This window comes from Miscanthus floridulus, chromosome 7 (assembly GCF_019320115.1).
Source record: "Miscanthus floridulus cultivar M001 chromosome 7, ASM1932011v1, whole genome shotgun sequence".
Classification (NCBI taxonomy): Eukaryota; Viridiplantae; Streptophyta; class Magnoliopsida; order Poales; family Poaceae; genus Miscanthus; species Miscanthus floridulus.
The window spans coordinates 26,521,140-26,536,099 of NC_089586.1; the positions used below are offsets into that span (position 1 = coordinate 26,521,140).

A 14,960-nucleotide genomic window follows, 5' to 3' on the forward strand; every position below is an offset into this window, starting at 1 on the left:
AAACTAGACTAGAAAGAACCCAAGTGACATAAGAAGTGAGCAAGACCACACCTGAGTGGCAGCACCTCGTGTTATTTTCAAATAGGAAAAGGCATTGTTTAATCTCATATAGAAGGCATTGTTTAATCAATATTTTATTTTCAAATTGTTCAAATTTATTTAGAATTTGGTCTGATATAGTGTGTATATGCTGTTTATTGGTAACCTCCGGTATAACTTTTAGCAGCCACACTTCATGCCACCAAAGTAACAAACATTTTGTAGCCCCTTGCTACATGCCATTGACTCATTTTTTTCTCCCAAACTTGCCACAACCTCTTTTTGGCAGCCACACTTCATGGCTAATAAGTTAGGCATCAACCAACAAGCTATGCTCTAGCAACTGTGGGTGGGGTAGGACTATTTGCTAATTCAGTAATTACAATAGATTGGCCATGCACTCCATGCTATGCTCTAGCAACTTTGTGGATGGGGTAGGACTATTTGTTAAATCAGTAATTATAATAAATTGGGCATGTACTCCACCAAGACTGTAGCACATAGGCCAAGGTCTAGGCAACGAAGAATACAAATAAATGCAGCCTTAGGCCTTATTTAGATCCTCGTCAAAATTTTACACCCTGTCCCACGAATGTTCGACACATGCATAGAGTATTAAATATAGATTAAAAATAACTAATTGCACAGATTGCGACTACTTTGCGAGACGAATCTTTTAAGCCTAATTAGTCCATGATTTGACAATAAAGTGCTACAGTACACGCATATGCTAATGACGGATTAATTAGGCTTAATAAATTCATCTCGCGGCTTAGTAACGGATTCTGTAATTTATTTTTTTATTAGTATCCGAATACCCTATGCATACAACACCTCTGTGTAACATTCGATATGACACCAAAAACTAAAAAGGCCTTAATTCTAAACACAGACCCCCCACTAGTACTACAGACAAAAAAGTCTGATTGGCCACACAGATACTGTTACAGTGCAGTGGAATAGAAGGACCCAGCGAAAAGCATGTACTAGAAAGGACAAAAGGAAATTTAAGAGAAGTTCGGAATGCATTAGTGCATACTAAAAATATGTAACTGATCATGATTTTACCATAGACGCTCTTAGAAAGTTTGGAAGTAGAAGCCACCTGAGCCATTGCAGTAGACAACCACGTTGTATCACCATGCTAATAACCCTTTCTAGTAGTTGCATAAAGTCTAAAATAAGGGAAGCCCAAGAGCAGCAGCCTAAACATCCACGATCCATGTCATATGCACTGGCATTTCATCATCTGAGATATGATTAGTTCTCACTACACTCAGACTCTAAAAAGTTAGAACTTCCCTTCAGTAAAAATGGAACATTTGTTTACCAAACATTTAAATTAGAGTACAAGACCATATAAGCATTAATCTGATCACCAAACGTTAGAAACTTGAGTGCAGGATCTTAAACACATTCTGCAGAAATGACAGGAAGGACAAGATATAACTTGAAGACGGACGACACACCTGAATACTAGATAGTGCAGACGCCGATTGCCAAACTTTACAGACATCTGAATATATCTCAAGTTTTCAATTCTTCATAAAACTGCTATGTAAAAGCTAAATCGGTATGTCCATGTCAAAGATTCAATGTTTAGGTGTAATAATGTATGTTGATTTACCAAACTGGACCCAATGACCTCTACTTGTGAAAAGATGCTTCATAAAAAGTGGGTTACGGATCTTCTAAAATTTAGAGTTATTCATATCGTATAAAGAATGGCATGAAGATTTACACTCACATGGGAATATACTTTGGTTATGGTAGTCTCTCACAAACTACATAAAGCTCAAGCCCAAAACTAACACACAGGAATATATTGAGACTGCAGCAACAATTATACCAAAAAAATGGAACAAAAAAAGAAAGTCATCTCTGAGGTCAAAATAGAACCAGAAGTTGTGTACAAGAAGAGCCCATCACCCATGGAATCCTAAATCGATAAATCCCCCAATCCTCGGAGAACATTTCTTTCACGTTATTCTATAGTTACTGCTAACCCAACTTGTCTGAGACTAAAATGCTTTGCTGCTGTGTTATTCTAGTCACTCTAGGTAGACCAGTTATTCACAGATACCATTACCCCTGTTAGTCAATTACTTGAGCGTACAGGCCCCTTCAATAGAAAATCATTTATCAAGTTGAAAGAAAGATACTCAAAAGAGCTAAGGGCAGTGTTGCAAACAAGAGTTGTCTCCGCCCTTAACATATACAACATATCCTTCAGATTGAATAACACATATCTTAACAAAGTTTGGAGTGTGGATATACATCTAGTCATCTACAAGGGTTCAATAATAAAATCAAGCCCCTCCACTGCAAGGTCAATCCCACCAGCCCCACCACTAATTTACACAAAGTAGGATATACCTTCTTTTCCTCACCAGCATAAGCGATCTTTTCTGAAGCAGCATATCACTCTCTTTTAAGATATTGTAAGCATAATCTTATTCCTGTGTTTTACAAGTTGGCAATATAAATAGAGAAAATAGATAGGTAAAGTACTTTTTTCAACAAATCTGTTCTATAATGATTGCAGACTACACAATAGCAAATATTAATGAAAAAAAAACTGGCATTAATGAAGAAACCACAATAGACCAGTGGGTTCCAGAATCAGTATTTAAAATGTAGTAAAAATGCTTAGTGGTTACTGAACACAGCTTGCTCCGAAGGTATACTTCCAAGTGTGCACTTCTATTGATATTAAAACAAGTCTAAAAGAGTATGCTGACTTACATTTCCACATCTGAAGCAATACAGATAGATGCATTGAGTCAAAAAGCAACGGTATATTGCATGTTAATAGTGAGAGATTTGGATACTTAGGACTCGAAACATGGACCTTTTGCAGATTTGCCATTGGACCCACATTCATAGACACAATAGACCCATTTGTCATCCACCCAAGTGGCAAATATCCAATTTTCTCGTTAATAGTCAAGTGGTCAACATGTTGCTTACAACAGAACCACATAAACTTTATGTCACTTGTAATATATCTTCAAACACTAAGCTGCATAAATCAAAAATCCATTTCCACAACTTCACATCAAGTATGATTCCTTGTTCCTGGACATCATTAGGCAGCCTAAAGTTTCAAAAATAATTGACCAAATTCAAAATATGAAGGTTATGCACGAATATCACTGCTTCAAACATACAAGTGCATAAGAATGCTCAAAGATACTGGACACCTTTACCAACATTATCCATATCATTTCACTATGCTGTGTGGCTCTATAGCTCTGCATGGTTTGAAGGATACGGCAAAAGTGCAAAGCACTAAGGTGATATGGCTTTCACTTCACAAAAGGAGCACCATAGAATTTCCACAAAGATGGTTTCACCGCCATGGTACACCCCAGGAAGTACCTTAGTGGCTGCATCCTGCAAAGCTAGTTAAGAACACCACAGCATTTCATCTCGTCTAGCTCCACCACTAAAACTCAATGACCTAAACATTGAACAAAAACAACTTACCAGTACCAGGTATAGCATTTTAAGGATGTAAAGCAATACTATCAACAACAGACTGTCAATTATATATTCTTTTTTTAAGAAAAAAGGCAGGAGCTCTGCCATTCAGTTAAGTAGAAACAGAGGTGTTCCAGGTGTTGCAGGCAAGCGTCAAGCACAAAGGTTGCCCCCAAGCTGCCACCAAACAGGAGAAGAAACTACCTAAGAGGAAGAAAAATACACACAGCCCCCAAAATAAACAGCACTAGGCACAAGGAAATTGACCAAGAAACAAGATAGTAATTGAAATAATGCAGAACTTCTGGCAGTGCGTCATCTCAAATTTCCAGTAGGCCCAAAAAAACATAAATTACTAAGTAGCAAAGCTCACTTCCCCATCTGCATCCGCGCAAAGTCAATTAAATTAAACTGGTTATAGTAGCCACACCAAACCAAACTGGAAGGTAATTCTAAGACAATCAGACACACGCGTGCACACACTAACACAAAGGAGGCGGGCCACGCAATACACACACACACACCATTCATCTCGAAGACATTTGTGTAAAAAGATTAAAAGGAAAAGGAAAAAAACAGAATCATCCAATTATCCCAAACACATCCAGTAACAGCGGCATGCAATTTCCATATAAAGTATAAATTCATAACAGATGACATCGGCAGGCAAGTCTGTGATTTTGCCATTTTGGCATGAAGGTAAAACAATCAACATACTACAGTTTTCTTTTTAATATAATGATACGCAGCTCTCCTGCGTGTTCGAGAAAAAAAATCAACATATTTGCAGTGATATTTTCAAGCTACCCGTGTCAAGCTGTTGCACTGAACCATGTTCACCTTTATGAGTGTCAACGACAAGAAAAAAAAAATCATATATGGTTCCAAATATTACATTCATTTTCTTACAAGACTCCAAGTGAACTGCAGTGTCCATAACAAGATGCTAGATAACAATACAGAGAATGCAAGACACACAAGATAAAACCAGGATGCAAGGACCACAAATGATAGTTCCCTTAGAGATGTGCAGTATCATGGATACAATATGAAAGAAAGCTTTAGCGTACAGAAGTCCAAGTCCATATGATTATATCGATTTAAAACGCATGCCCTGTGCTACCACTGCTATCTAAGCAACCATAATTTCATCCATACAACAAACAGAGAAGGCAGATGTAGAGTCCATATATACTAAAGTTAATATCCGCCCAAAAGGCAGTTTTACAAGATTCCCCTGATGCATCTTTTTACAGGAGTAACTCAAGACAGATGACAAGTTATATGAAACTTAGCTTGGAAACTATACCTATTTAGATGGTTGGTTGTGTACAACAGCAACTTATAATAAGCCAACTCCAAAGAGATCATGAACACAAACAGGGAGAGAAGAGAGGGATGAGAAGAAGAAAATGTGGCAGACCAGAACAGCTCGCATTTCAACCAGTATGCATGACTTCTTTAGTAATAATGTAATATGAATTGCAAAAAGAAAACATATATCAAACTCTGTATGCCTTGCAGACACTTTTTCCCCATGTCTGGTTATCTAAAAGCTAGAAATCTAAAACTATAGGAGCAGAAACTGGACTACTACAACGTTTGCTCATTTCAAGCTAAAACCTGACAAAGACCTCCGAATGCAATGGCTGGGACTGAGCATCAGGCTCACTGAAAAATATCTGGGTATTTGCTGAAGCTCTTTCCAGATGCAATATTTCTTTTCTTAGAAGATCAGGCAGCGTATCTGACTGAATCTTGCGGAGTCCTTGAGGGTGATCCTCCTTAGGAGCAATCAGAAATAGTTTCTTCAGACTACTAGACTTTCTAAGCAGAAATCCTACTAGTTGCATCTCATTACGGTGGCCCTTGAAATTTGTCATCTTGGCTAAGCAAAGGTTTTCTAATCCACCTTTTGGTGGGTCCTCCTCCGCCACCTTCAAGAAATTCTCCGTGAATGCATCACCGGTATTTGTCGGGAGCTGCATGTCCAGTGGAGCACGTTGAGAAACAGATCAGATATCCATCAACAAACTAAGCAATCGAATGCAGTTTTTCATGAAAATAAGAGGGAAAAAAATAGAGACCTGCACAAAGAGGCGCTCCAACTGAGGACACGTGCAGGTCTTGAGGAAGCTATAGATGTCAGCAAGGTTGGAGTTGGCCATCCCGAACATGAGCAAATGGAGCTCCCTCAAGCTATGCAGGTTGCTCTCCGTTACAGCCTTGGCTGTGAAAGAAGAAACATACTACAGGGCAAGGCGAACAAGTATAAGCGTTGAGGCAGTGAAATGGGCTGAAAGGAAATGGCACAAACGCCTGAGCAAACCTGGAGGGCAATGCTGCAGAGGGTGAGGACAGTGAGGTTCGACAGGCGAGGAACTGCGTAGGGCAAGTTGGTGGTGGGAAGGCCGGTCTCTGGCCCGCCAGAGCAGAGGTAGAGATGCTCAAGAGAGCCCTTGGCGCCGGAGAGGATGTTGCTGGAGAGGAAGGCGCCGCTGAAGCGGAAGGACCGGAGGCGGGGCGCGACAGGGACTCGCAGCTCGGTGGTGCGGGAGCAGTCGACGACGGTGAAGCTCCTGAGGTTGGGCACCCCGACGTTGCTGAAGTCGACGCGGCGCAGGCGGCGGCAGTAACGGAGGTCGAGCTCCCGGAGGCGGGGGCAGGCGGCGACCATCCGGCGCAGCGCGGCGTCGGTGAGGAAGACGGAGTGGAGGCGGATCACCTCGAGCGTGGCGACCATGGCGTTGTTGACGGCCGTGAGGTTGAGCCCCCGCACCGACAGGCGCGCGAGCAGCGGGCTCCCCACGGGGAACTGCACGGTGAGCATGCCGGGGCGGCGCGTGCCCCCGCGCGAGCCCCGGCCGGCGCCCGCGCCGCCGTCGACGCGGAGGTGCAGGTCCTCGGACTCGCACGCCGCCGCGTAGTGGACGCAGCGGTTGAGGTCCGCCTGCGTGAGCTGCCCGCCATGGAAGGCGAGGGAGAAGCCATCGACGCGGCGGCGCCCGCGTCGGTCGATCCCCGCGAGCGCCTCCGCGCGCGCCGCCGCCACCGCCACCGCCGCGCCGCCGCCGGGCGGGAGGCGGATGCTCACCGAGGACGGCTCCGGCCAGCGGTACGCCCAGAGGCGGCGCCACCGCGAGGAGAGCGCGCCGGTGCGGATGGCCGATTTGAGCGGCAGCAGGCTAAGAATCTGCAGGCGCAGGACGTCGGGAAGGTCCGAGATGCGGTCCTCCTCCTCCGGCTCCTCGTGGGCCCCTCCCGTCCGGCGCCGCTTCTCGCCGTGCCCCGCCATTCCCGCTCCTCCGCCGGCCCCTATCGGCGCCGCATCGGGGGAGGATTCCACGGGGGTAGGGCCGTAGGGGGTTCGGTCGGGCGCAGCTACAGAGGTGTGAGCAGGGACGGGAAGGAAACGGAAGGGGAAGGGAAGGAGGGGGAGAGCCGTGTGGAGGTGTCTCGCTCGCCGCCTGGCCGCTGCGGTGGCCTCTTGTGCTCGCTTCGGGCCGGGCTTTCCCCCTTCTCTCTCTCTCTGCCTCTCTGTGCCGTGTTGCGTTCTGGCTGGCTGGCTACTTGTTGCTGTTGGTGGTGGACTGGTGGTGGCGTGGTGCCCTGGTCGTCCGGCTCGCGCTCCTCCGCCCGCTCGCGTCGGACCCCGCCCATTTGCGTTGCGCTCGCGGCTTTACCATCCCGGCTTTTCGCCGGGTCGCCGGCTGCGCCCTTTTCACACACACCACGAGCCCACGCCGGCCACACCAGACCCGCGGGCCTCGCGCCTCGCCTCCATTTTTCTCTCGCCTGCTGCCGTTCACACCGCCCTTCCTCATTTCTCACCCATTTTTGCTCTGCTTGCCTTTCTGCACACTTCTCAATGCCTGCTAGTTTTGAGCCAACAAATAAAATGCCTGCAACGTCTTCGATAGCAAGAAATACTTCTTCCCCAATGCCTGCTAGTTTTGAGCCAACAGATAAAATGCCTGCTAGTTTTGAGCCTTCAAATAAAATGCTTCCTAGTTTTGAGTCTTCAAATAAAATGACTGCTATTTCTGCGAGACCAAAACATACTTCTTCCCTTCTTTGGTGCTCCTGCTTGTTTTTTGAGAGGATCTTCCATGTGTCTTTTTATGATCCCTTTGGCTAAAATCTAACATATATATGAAGTTTGTAGCTCTTTTATGACTTATTATTATGTGTAACTCGTCTAAAGAAAGAGACGGCCCAAAAGAGTTGCCAAAGGAGATTAAGGGTCTCTTTGGAGTGTAGGGACTTTACACAAATTGTATGAAAAAAATTACAGAAATCAATTTATTTTCTCATGAAAAAACAAGGAATGGAAAAAAAATCCACATTCCAAAGGGGCCGTCTAATTTTAGAGTTTCGGGAATTTATTGGGCGTAAAACTTATAAGAAAGGTAGGCCCGGCTACATCAAGTGGAGGAGTTGACTAGATTACAATAAAAGGGTCATTGTCGGGAGCGATAACAAAGGGCTATGACAAGGAGTCACATCAAGCAGTCAATGGCATGACAAGGCTGATGATAGCAAGCGGAGGTGGGATAATTAGCGGGGTTGTGATAGGTGGTACCATTGCTAGGATGGCTTTGAGGCTAAAATGGAGGCGATGCCGGAGAGGAAGAAGACAGTGTCAGGAGAAAGAAGACGATGTTGAGTATGTGACGTGGAAGATAAAAAAGGTTACAACCAGTATCGTTGTATTTGAAAAAAATGTCTTTTGGTTGTGATTGTATTCTACCCGGATATTGCATTAAAACCGTCAATATAGCTAACCCCATGTTATCATGTAGCATCATCCCTAAAATAAAGTTATTGTATCATTTTTTTCCTCCATAAATCATGAGAGCTACATTCAAATCACCATAAGATTGCGAGTCGTAGGATCTTTTATGTCTCTCTTTTGCTAATAAATGACAAAATAAAGATTTTTGCTAAAGGAAAAGCTTTTCAACACGAGCTCCAACACTCTCATGTAATTGTTTCTCTTTTCGTGTCCTTGCCTCCCGCATATAATGCCTCCTAATTCAATTCTAGAATAAATATTTATCTCCTCCCTTTTTATGGGTCTCCCTCCTTTAGAGGGGATCTTCCGTAATATTTACTAGATGATAATCATTTTAGTGAAATCTCCATGTATTCGGTTAAAAAAAACCATGCATTTTATGACTTACTCGTAACTTGATTACACCAAGAAGACAGTCAAGGATGCATGTCGAAGGCAATAAGTTTTAGTGTTTCTGAAGTTTTTTGGACTTAGAAGCTATGAGGAAGGTCAGCCTAGTAGTGGATGACACTGCAACGAGATTACAAATTGGGCCGGAGGCATCATGTTGAGTGTTGTGGAGGAACAGTGGCGAGCAGCCTCGTCAGGCAGCCATAGTATGAGGCAAGGTGGTGAGAATGCCCCAATGGTGTAGTAGAGGCAGAGTCATTAGCGGCTATATTAGGCGGTACACTGTAGTTAGGCCGATAGGCGCCAGGGGAGCCGGAGCCGCGGAGCCCGAAAAACGAGCTTCTCCGGCTCCAGCGGTTTCTGTGAGAGAGGAAAGGAGGAGACAGAAAAACGGCTCCGGTGAATAGTACATGGTGTTGGCCGCTCAGGGGCCGACAGGCCGGAGCCGGAGCCCGGCCAAACGGGACCTATGAGGCAAGGTGGTGAGAATGCCACATTGGTGTAGTAGAGGCAGAGTCATTAGCGGCTATATTAGGTGGTACATTGTAGTTAGGCAGGGTTATGGCCTAAGGTGGACGTGGATGCCAGAAAAGAAGGTGTTATTGGGAGGAAGAGAAGACATGAAGAAGACAAGGAGCTGTTTGAAAAAAAAGCAATCCGTCTATGACCAAGATCATAGGTGTGAATAGATTTATATAAACTCAAGTTACCGTTCGAAAGAAAAAAAAAACAAATGTCCCGATTTAGTTGATTTTGATTATGTGTCCTACTAGGATATTGCATAAGAATGAGGTAATCCCATGTAGCAGCATCCTGACCCTCGGATCGCATGATCGTCGATCTAATGGTTGTAATGCAACTATCAACTTTACCAATAAGCGAATGAAAACAAAATGTTAAAGAAAAACTTTTGGCCAGGAGTCCAACCTTTTTCATGTAATTATTTCTCTTTTCCTCCCCCTCACTAACTTTATCCCTTGCTAAATTCCTCAAAACACCTATATAACTCACCTATTTTCCAATCAACAAGGCAACCACGTCTCACTGTCGTCTATATTCCCCACTACCACAACAAATATGCCAAGTAAAGACTCGCAGGACAAATGCTGTTTATGTTGATGACGGTAGTATTTTCCATCGCTTTCATTACACCAGAAAATTTTCACACACTCGAGCAAAAGAATCTACGTGCGCCACCCAAATCCAACAGCCATGCCGGTGCTTGCTTTCTTTGCTCTTTGATCTCAATTCGTTAAGAACAAACAAGATCTCGGGGACGTCATGACTTTCAAATATTCTCCACAGTAACACACATTGGCACATTGCGAAAATGTCCGGGACGAACCTTCCGCCCGGTCTCCTTCATCCCCTCCTCTCGCCGTCTCGGATATTTCCCTGACGTGACACCAATAGCTGTGCCATTAACGCTGCAGAGAAAATGGCCGCGTCTTTCGTTGTTCACTGCTTCGTTCCGTCGGCCACAACGTCACAGGTAAGGACCGGAAGGCGCCATCGTCAGCCTGTATTTACCCCCAGCCGTCAAATCCTGCAGTAGCTTGCAAACAAGCCGGTACAATAAACAGACCGGTAAAAATTCTCACCTGAAATCTAAGCCTAACTTATCATCATGCGCTGGGGTTTAGCTGCTGCATGCTACTCCAGTGGTTGAACAACTAATTAAACTGTGAAAGCAACTGCTCGGTCTGCGTTCTTGCATGTCATTCTGAAATGTTTTCTACTCCGAAGGTGATCCTTTTTATGAAATTCGTTCATGGGAGCACTGAAAGGAATTTTCAAAACCCGAACAAGAACCGCACATGTGCATTACATGTTCGTTCAAAACTTCAAATCCAGCAGCTGCCCCTACGCCGTTTGTCCCTGTCGATCTCGGCCTGGGCCCTGCGCAGCCGGGCCTTGTAGTCCTTGGCCCACGCGCGGAACTGCGCCTTGAGCCTCTTGAGGTCGTCGGCGGAGCTGGCGGCCGGCGGCGGCTCGACGGCGCGCTCCAGCGTACGGCTCTGCCGCCGAAACTCCGAGCCGAGGCGGCCCACCGCGCTCCGCCTGGCGCCCACGGACGACAGACGGTCCCGGCCGTGCCACAGCCTCACCACCGGCGGATCCTCGACCGCCGTCTCCCTGTGGGGTTCCGAGGGTCCGCGGCGATCGTACGCTGTCTCTTCGGCCATTCGTGCAGTGTCCTGAGCCATCTGCATGATGAACACATATATCATGCAAGCGTTCAGAGTTTCAGATGCATACATCTTTTTTTGGCAGAGCGTTCGAGACTCCGGCGAACCTGCAGAGCGGCCATCTGTTCATGGAAGGCTTCCTCGAGGGACTTGGTCCTGATCTCGTACTCCAGCCACCGGATGTGGTAGCTCTCGATCCGCCGCTTCAGCGCGGCGTTCTCCTCCTCCTTCTCCCGCAGCCGCGCCTCGACCTCCACCGCCTTCCTCTCCAGCTCCTCCACCACCAAGGCTGAAACATCCTCCGTCGCCATCCTCGCGTCTTCGGGTTCCGGCGCCATTGATCACCGCAAGGCATTGTAACCTCGAACAACAGTCACGTGCATTCCTCAAAATAACCAATGATGGCCGGGCCGATGCTGATAATGTCGACGACAGGGGAAGTGAATTGAAGCCACGGAACCTCAATAGGCGACGGCGACGGTGAAGGAGACGACGGCAGCGGCGGAGGCGCCCATGGCTCTGCGGCCTGGACCCGGACTCTGTACCACGGTCGCAAAGGTTGCCGGCCTCGCGGAGTCGGCCGCGCGGGAAGTGGCGGCGGCGAGGCGAGGGTGTCGTCGATGGGCGTGTCGTCGTCATCGCCACCCCCCGCTCCTCCTCCTCCTCCTGATCCTCGCATCAGAGAGTGGAGCATCGCCTCCAGGGAGCTCAGGGCGGACGTTGGCAGCGCCGACATCACCATGGCCGGCGTTCTTGACAACAGCAGAAATGCAGATGCGGCAAGGGGGCGGCGCGCGGGCCTCGTCGCAAGCCGATTCTTATATCCTCGTGAGATCGCATCAAGATTTCATAGCGACAGCGCGCGATGCGTGACGAGTTTCGGGTGAGGAGAGCCGAATTCGCAACGAGTTGCTGCAGCATCGGAATAGGAAGCCGTTTATTGATCGACGAGCGAGGAGGTGCATGCAGCATGCGCGCATGCATGGAGATGTTTTTGTGAAGGGCCAGTCGGGGATTGAAGAGCGGAGAGGAGAGCGTCCGGGAATATAGGATCTCTCTCTCTTTGAAAATAACAGTCCATATCCATAGACATCGGTGTAGGCCTCTTCAGTCTTCACACTTTCACGGCCAAAATCAAACATATTTATCATCTATCCCTTCCGTCATGTAAAGATTGGACTCTTTGTTCTGAATCTTATATACGGTGGTGGCTTGAATGTGGGAAATTGCAAAAGATAGCTGTAGACCTATCGGTTAAGTTTATATTACCATGCATCTTTTGTTTTTTTTAAATGTAACTTAAAATATTCCAACTTAAATTGCTGTATAACCCTGGTGGATCCAGGGTCTAAATCCGGTGGGGCCAAGATTTACACAGACATACGCAAGATCGATTAGTTGCAAGTTAATTGACAAGTGTTACGTAGGAACATGTTGTGGCAAAAACTGAGGCAAGATGGCCCCGCCCACAGCTTAAGTCACTGCTACACAAACTTTACTGTAGACGGACGTTTTTTATTTTCCGCGACAGGCAAAGCCGTCCGCCGCGGCCTAGAGGCCACGGTAAATCGTGGCTTAACCGCGGTAGGCGGCTTTGCCCGCCGCGGTTAACCGATTTACCGCGGTGGGCGGTGTAACGTGCCCGCCGCGGTAAATATACTTTTACAACGGCGGTCACGTTGCACCGTCCGCCACGGTAAATTATTTTACCGCGGCGGACACCTTTCGTGGTCCGTCGCGGTTATGTTCGTTAGCCATGGCGGGCATTATTATTTGCCCGCCTCGGTAAATTATTTTCTGAATTAAAAAAAATACAGCAGGCATATAAATTCAAATTCAAATCACATTCAGATTTCACAGATTAAACTTAAAAAGTATGCAGGCATTACACATGAGATAATATACATATATATTCATTCACTTAGTCGTTCTTGTCATCGTTAATTCATTACATTTACATATTAAAATCGTTATACATGCCCTAAGGAGTAATCCTGCGGACGCATCATCGTGGGTCATTTCCTCAGCCTCTCGTACTCCGATAAAATCGCTAGCTGGCTGTTCTCATTGAAGAACGTGCTCCCTTCAAGCACGCATTTGTCTAAGACAAACTTACATATGTCCGTCTTTGTCTGCTTGAAGGAGTGTTGGGTGCTCTGCACGTTTCTCCACCAGTTCAATCCATTCTTGAGCACCCTCCAACTGTTGTTGTACTGCTTGCACTCCCTCAGGTACTCACAGACGTAGAAGACACAGGTTTGTGATCCTACCGGTTGTTTGGCACACTGCATGATCGATACACAAGCATTAGAATACAGGCATTAGAACGCTTATGAACAGAAAGCACAATTAAACCTTTCAAATACTTACCGGAAAGTTGCGTCTGATTTTGATGCGGTTCTTATGCTTAGCCTTAAAATTCTCTGTTCTTCGATCATAGCATTCAGGATTCTTCGCGTACTCCTTATAAGCGCTATACGAAATGTACTAGTATTAGGCAGGGCATTAGAACGCATATGAGAAGACAGTTCAGTCACTTACACTCTGAGGCAATCTTCAAAGGCCTTGTACCCTTTTAAGTTTGGCATTCTCAACGAATCAAATACGCAGGCCCTGCCATCCTAAGGGTAGATGATAAATGCAACCTAGTGACCCTCAAGGCCTTGGCTGCGCCATTGAAACAAAATACAGGTTACGACGAGAAATAATAATACTAGCTAGCTACCCACTTATCTCTACAGGCATGTCTTCGACTTACCCAAAGTGGTAGGCAGCTACGATACACCCATTTCTCCTGATCTTCTTCATTGCTCCTAGTATGTACCTTGAAATGTTCAACTTCTCATTGTCCATCAGTTTCTTCCTGTGCACCTCTCTCTGTCGCTTGGTCAAGTCTTTCATGGTTGGATGATTGTCATCTAGGTGGTAACCAATGATGACTCTTTGAGCAATATGCATTGGAGATAGATAGATAACATCAAGTTTTAGTTCCTTGGATATATAGGCCATCAACCTGCAAGGACAAGCCATCGTGGCATATATAAGTAGTCTTGACCGATTCAAAGGCAGGTGATATGTGAAACTCGCAATTCATCACTTACATAGAGAACAAGGTGACTTAGGCGATGTCAAGGTCTTGTTCCCGTAGTAGTCTGTACATGTCGTGGAAGTCCATGGGGAGTTCTACATCGTTGCCGGGCAAGTGGAAGTACTCCGCCACAACCTTGACTAGAAAACCATGCAGGCCAGCTTTTGCCGTTTCCATGTACCAGAGATGAAACCTCCTTGTCTCCCACCTTTCCTCGCCGACGAGCTGGGCCTTGGTTATCATGAACTTCCCATGCTCGTAATGGCCGGGGCAGTCATCCGATTCAGGAAATAGATGGAAAGGTGATCTCGGCCTGGGATAGAAATGTTAGTACCATATTATGGCAAAGAAAAGTTATTAGCAAATTATGCTCGCCGCTACCATACCTTTCGAACTCAAGTGGGTATGTGAGATGCCCTTGGTCGCCTTTAGTCTTCGCCGGCGGTGGAGGACAGTGGCTTGTGCTCACAATGGCAGCAGGCGGTGTCTTTGCCCCCGGTTCCTCCGTGCCTCTCGGTCCTTTGCTTGTGCCCTTAGACGGACTGTCGGGAGGTGGAGGTGGACTTGTTGTTGGAGGAGGAGAACGAGGGTGAGGGCTTGTGCCTCGGGGTGACTTCCTTCCCTTGTCATCCCCGCCATTGCCTTAGTCATCGCCGTCGCCATGATCCGGATCATCGGGGGGACAAGATCCGGCAATGGATGGTTGTGATGCTGGTGTCGCCATCGGCGTAGAAGTCGGCGTCGGGAGAATGATCTCTATGTCGTCCTTGTTCCACAGGACTTCGGAACCAATGACAGCTCCAAGGATCATTACCCCTTGTGCAGTTGGATATTCCATTTCAAATTCTTCGTATTGGGTCGCATACCATGTAAGTATCACGACAGCATAGTTGGCAGGGATCTGGTCTTGGTTGAAATCTTTGATATCTTCTTTGGGGTGCATGTAACCCTCACCCACGGTCAACTTTTTCGCCCT

At 46.4% G+C, this 14,960-nt stretch overlaps 2 protein-coding genes across 2 annotated transcripts; both read right to left on the reverse strand.

Annotated features, from left to right (window-relative positions):
- Positions 1–4,691: 4,691 nt before the first annotated feature.
- On the reverse strand, positions 4,692–7,070 carry LOC136462894 (F-box protein At5g03100-like). Its single transcript, XM_066461938.1, has 3 exons — positions 5,852–7,070; positions 5,610–5,771; positions 4,692–5,504 (listed from the first exon to the last, which is right to left on the reverse strand). Exons 1-3 carry the CDS (start codon positions 6,815–6,817, stop codon positions 5,139–5,141), a joined length of 1,494 nt encoding a protein of 497 aa, XP_066318035.1. The 5' UTR covers positions 6,818–7,070; the 3' UTR covers positions 4,692–5,138.
- Positions 7,071–10,438: 3,368 nt separating this feature from the next.
- LOC136462896 (myosin-3-like) lies at positions 10,439–11,778 on the reverse strand. The gene is made up of 3 exons (XM_066461939.1): positions 11,358–11,778; positions 11,004–11,226; positions 10,439–10,914 (listed from the first exon to the last, which is right to left on the reverse strand). Exons 1-3 carry the CDS (start codon positions 11,636–11,638, stop codon positions 10,552–10,554), a joined length of 867 nt encoding a protein of 288 aa, XP_066318036.1. The 5' UTR covers positions 11,639–11,778; the 3' UTR covers positions 10,439–10,551.
- Between the last annotated feature and the right edge of the window lie 3,182 nt (positions 11,779–14,960).

Coding starts and splice junctions, on each gene's coding strand:
- LOC136462894 (XM_066461938.1), bottom strand. CDS start 6,817: ATGGCGGGGCACGGCGAGAAGCGGCGCCGGACGGGAGGGGCCCACGAG. Junction 5,772..5,851: donor TCTGCAGCATTGCCCTCCAG/GTTTGCTCAGGC, acceptor CTTGCCCTGTAG/TATGTTTCTTCTTTCACAGC. Junction 5,505..5,609: donor TGGAGCGCCTCTTTGTGCAG/GTCTCTATTTTT, acceptor CTGGACATGCAG/CTCCCGACAAATACCGGTGA.
- LOC136462896 (XM_066461939.1), bottom strand. CDS start 11,638: ATGGTGATGTCGGCGCTGCCAACGTCCGCCCTGAGCTCCCTGGAGGCG. Junction 11,227..11,357: donor CCGTCGCCGTCGCCTATTGA/GGTTCCGTGGCT, acceptor ATCAATGGCGCC/GGAACCCGAAGACGCGAGGA. Junction 10,915..11,003: donor AACAGATGGCCGCTCTGCAG/GTTCGCCGGAGT, acceptor TTCATCATGCAG/ATGGCTCAGGACACTGCACG.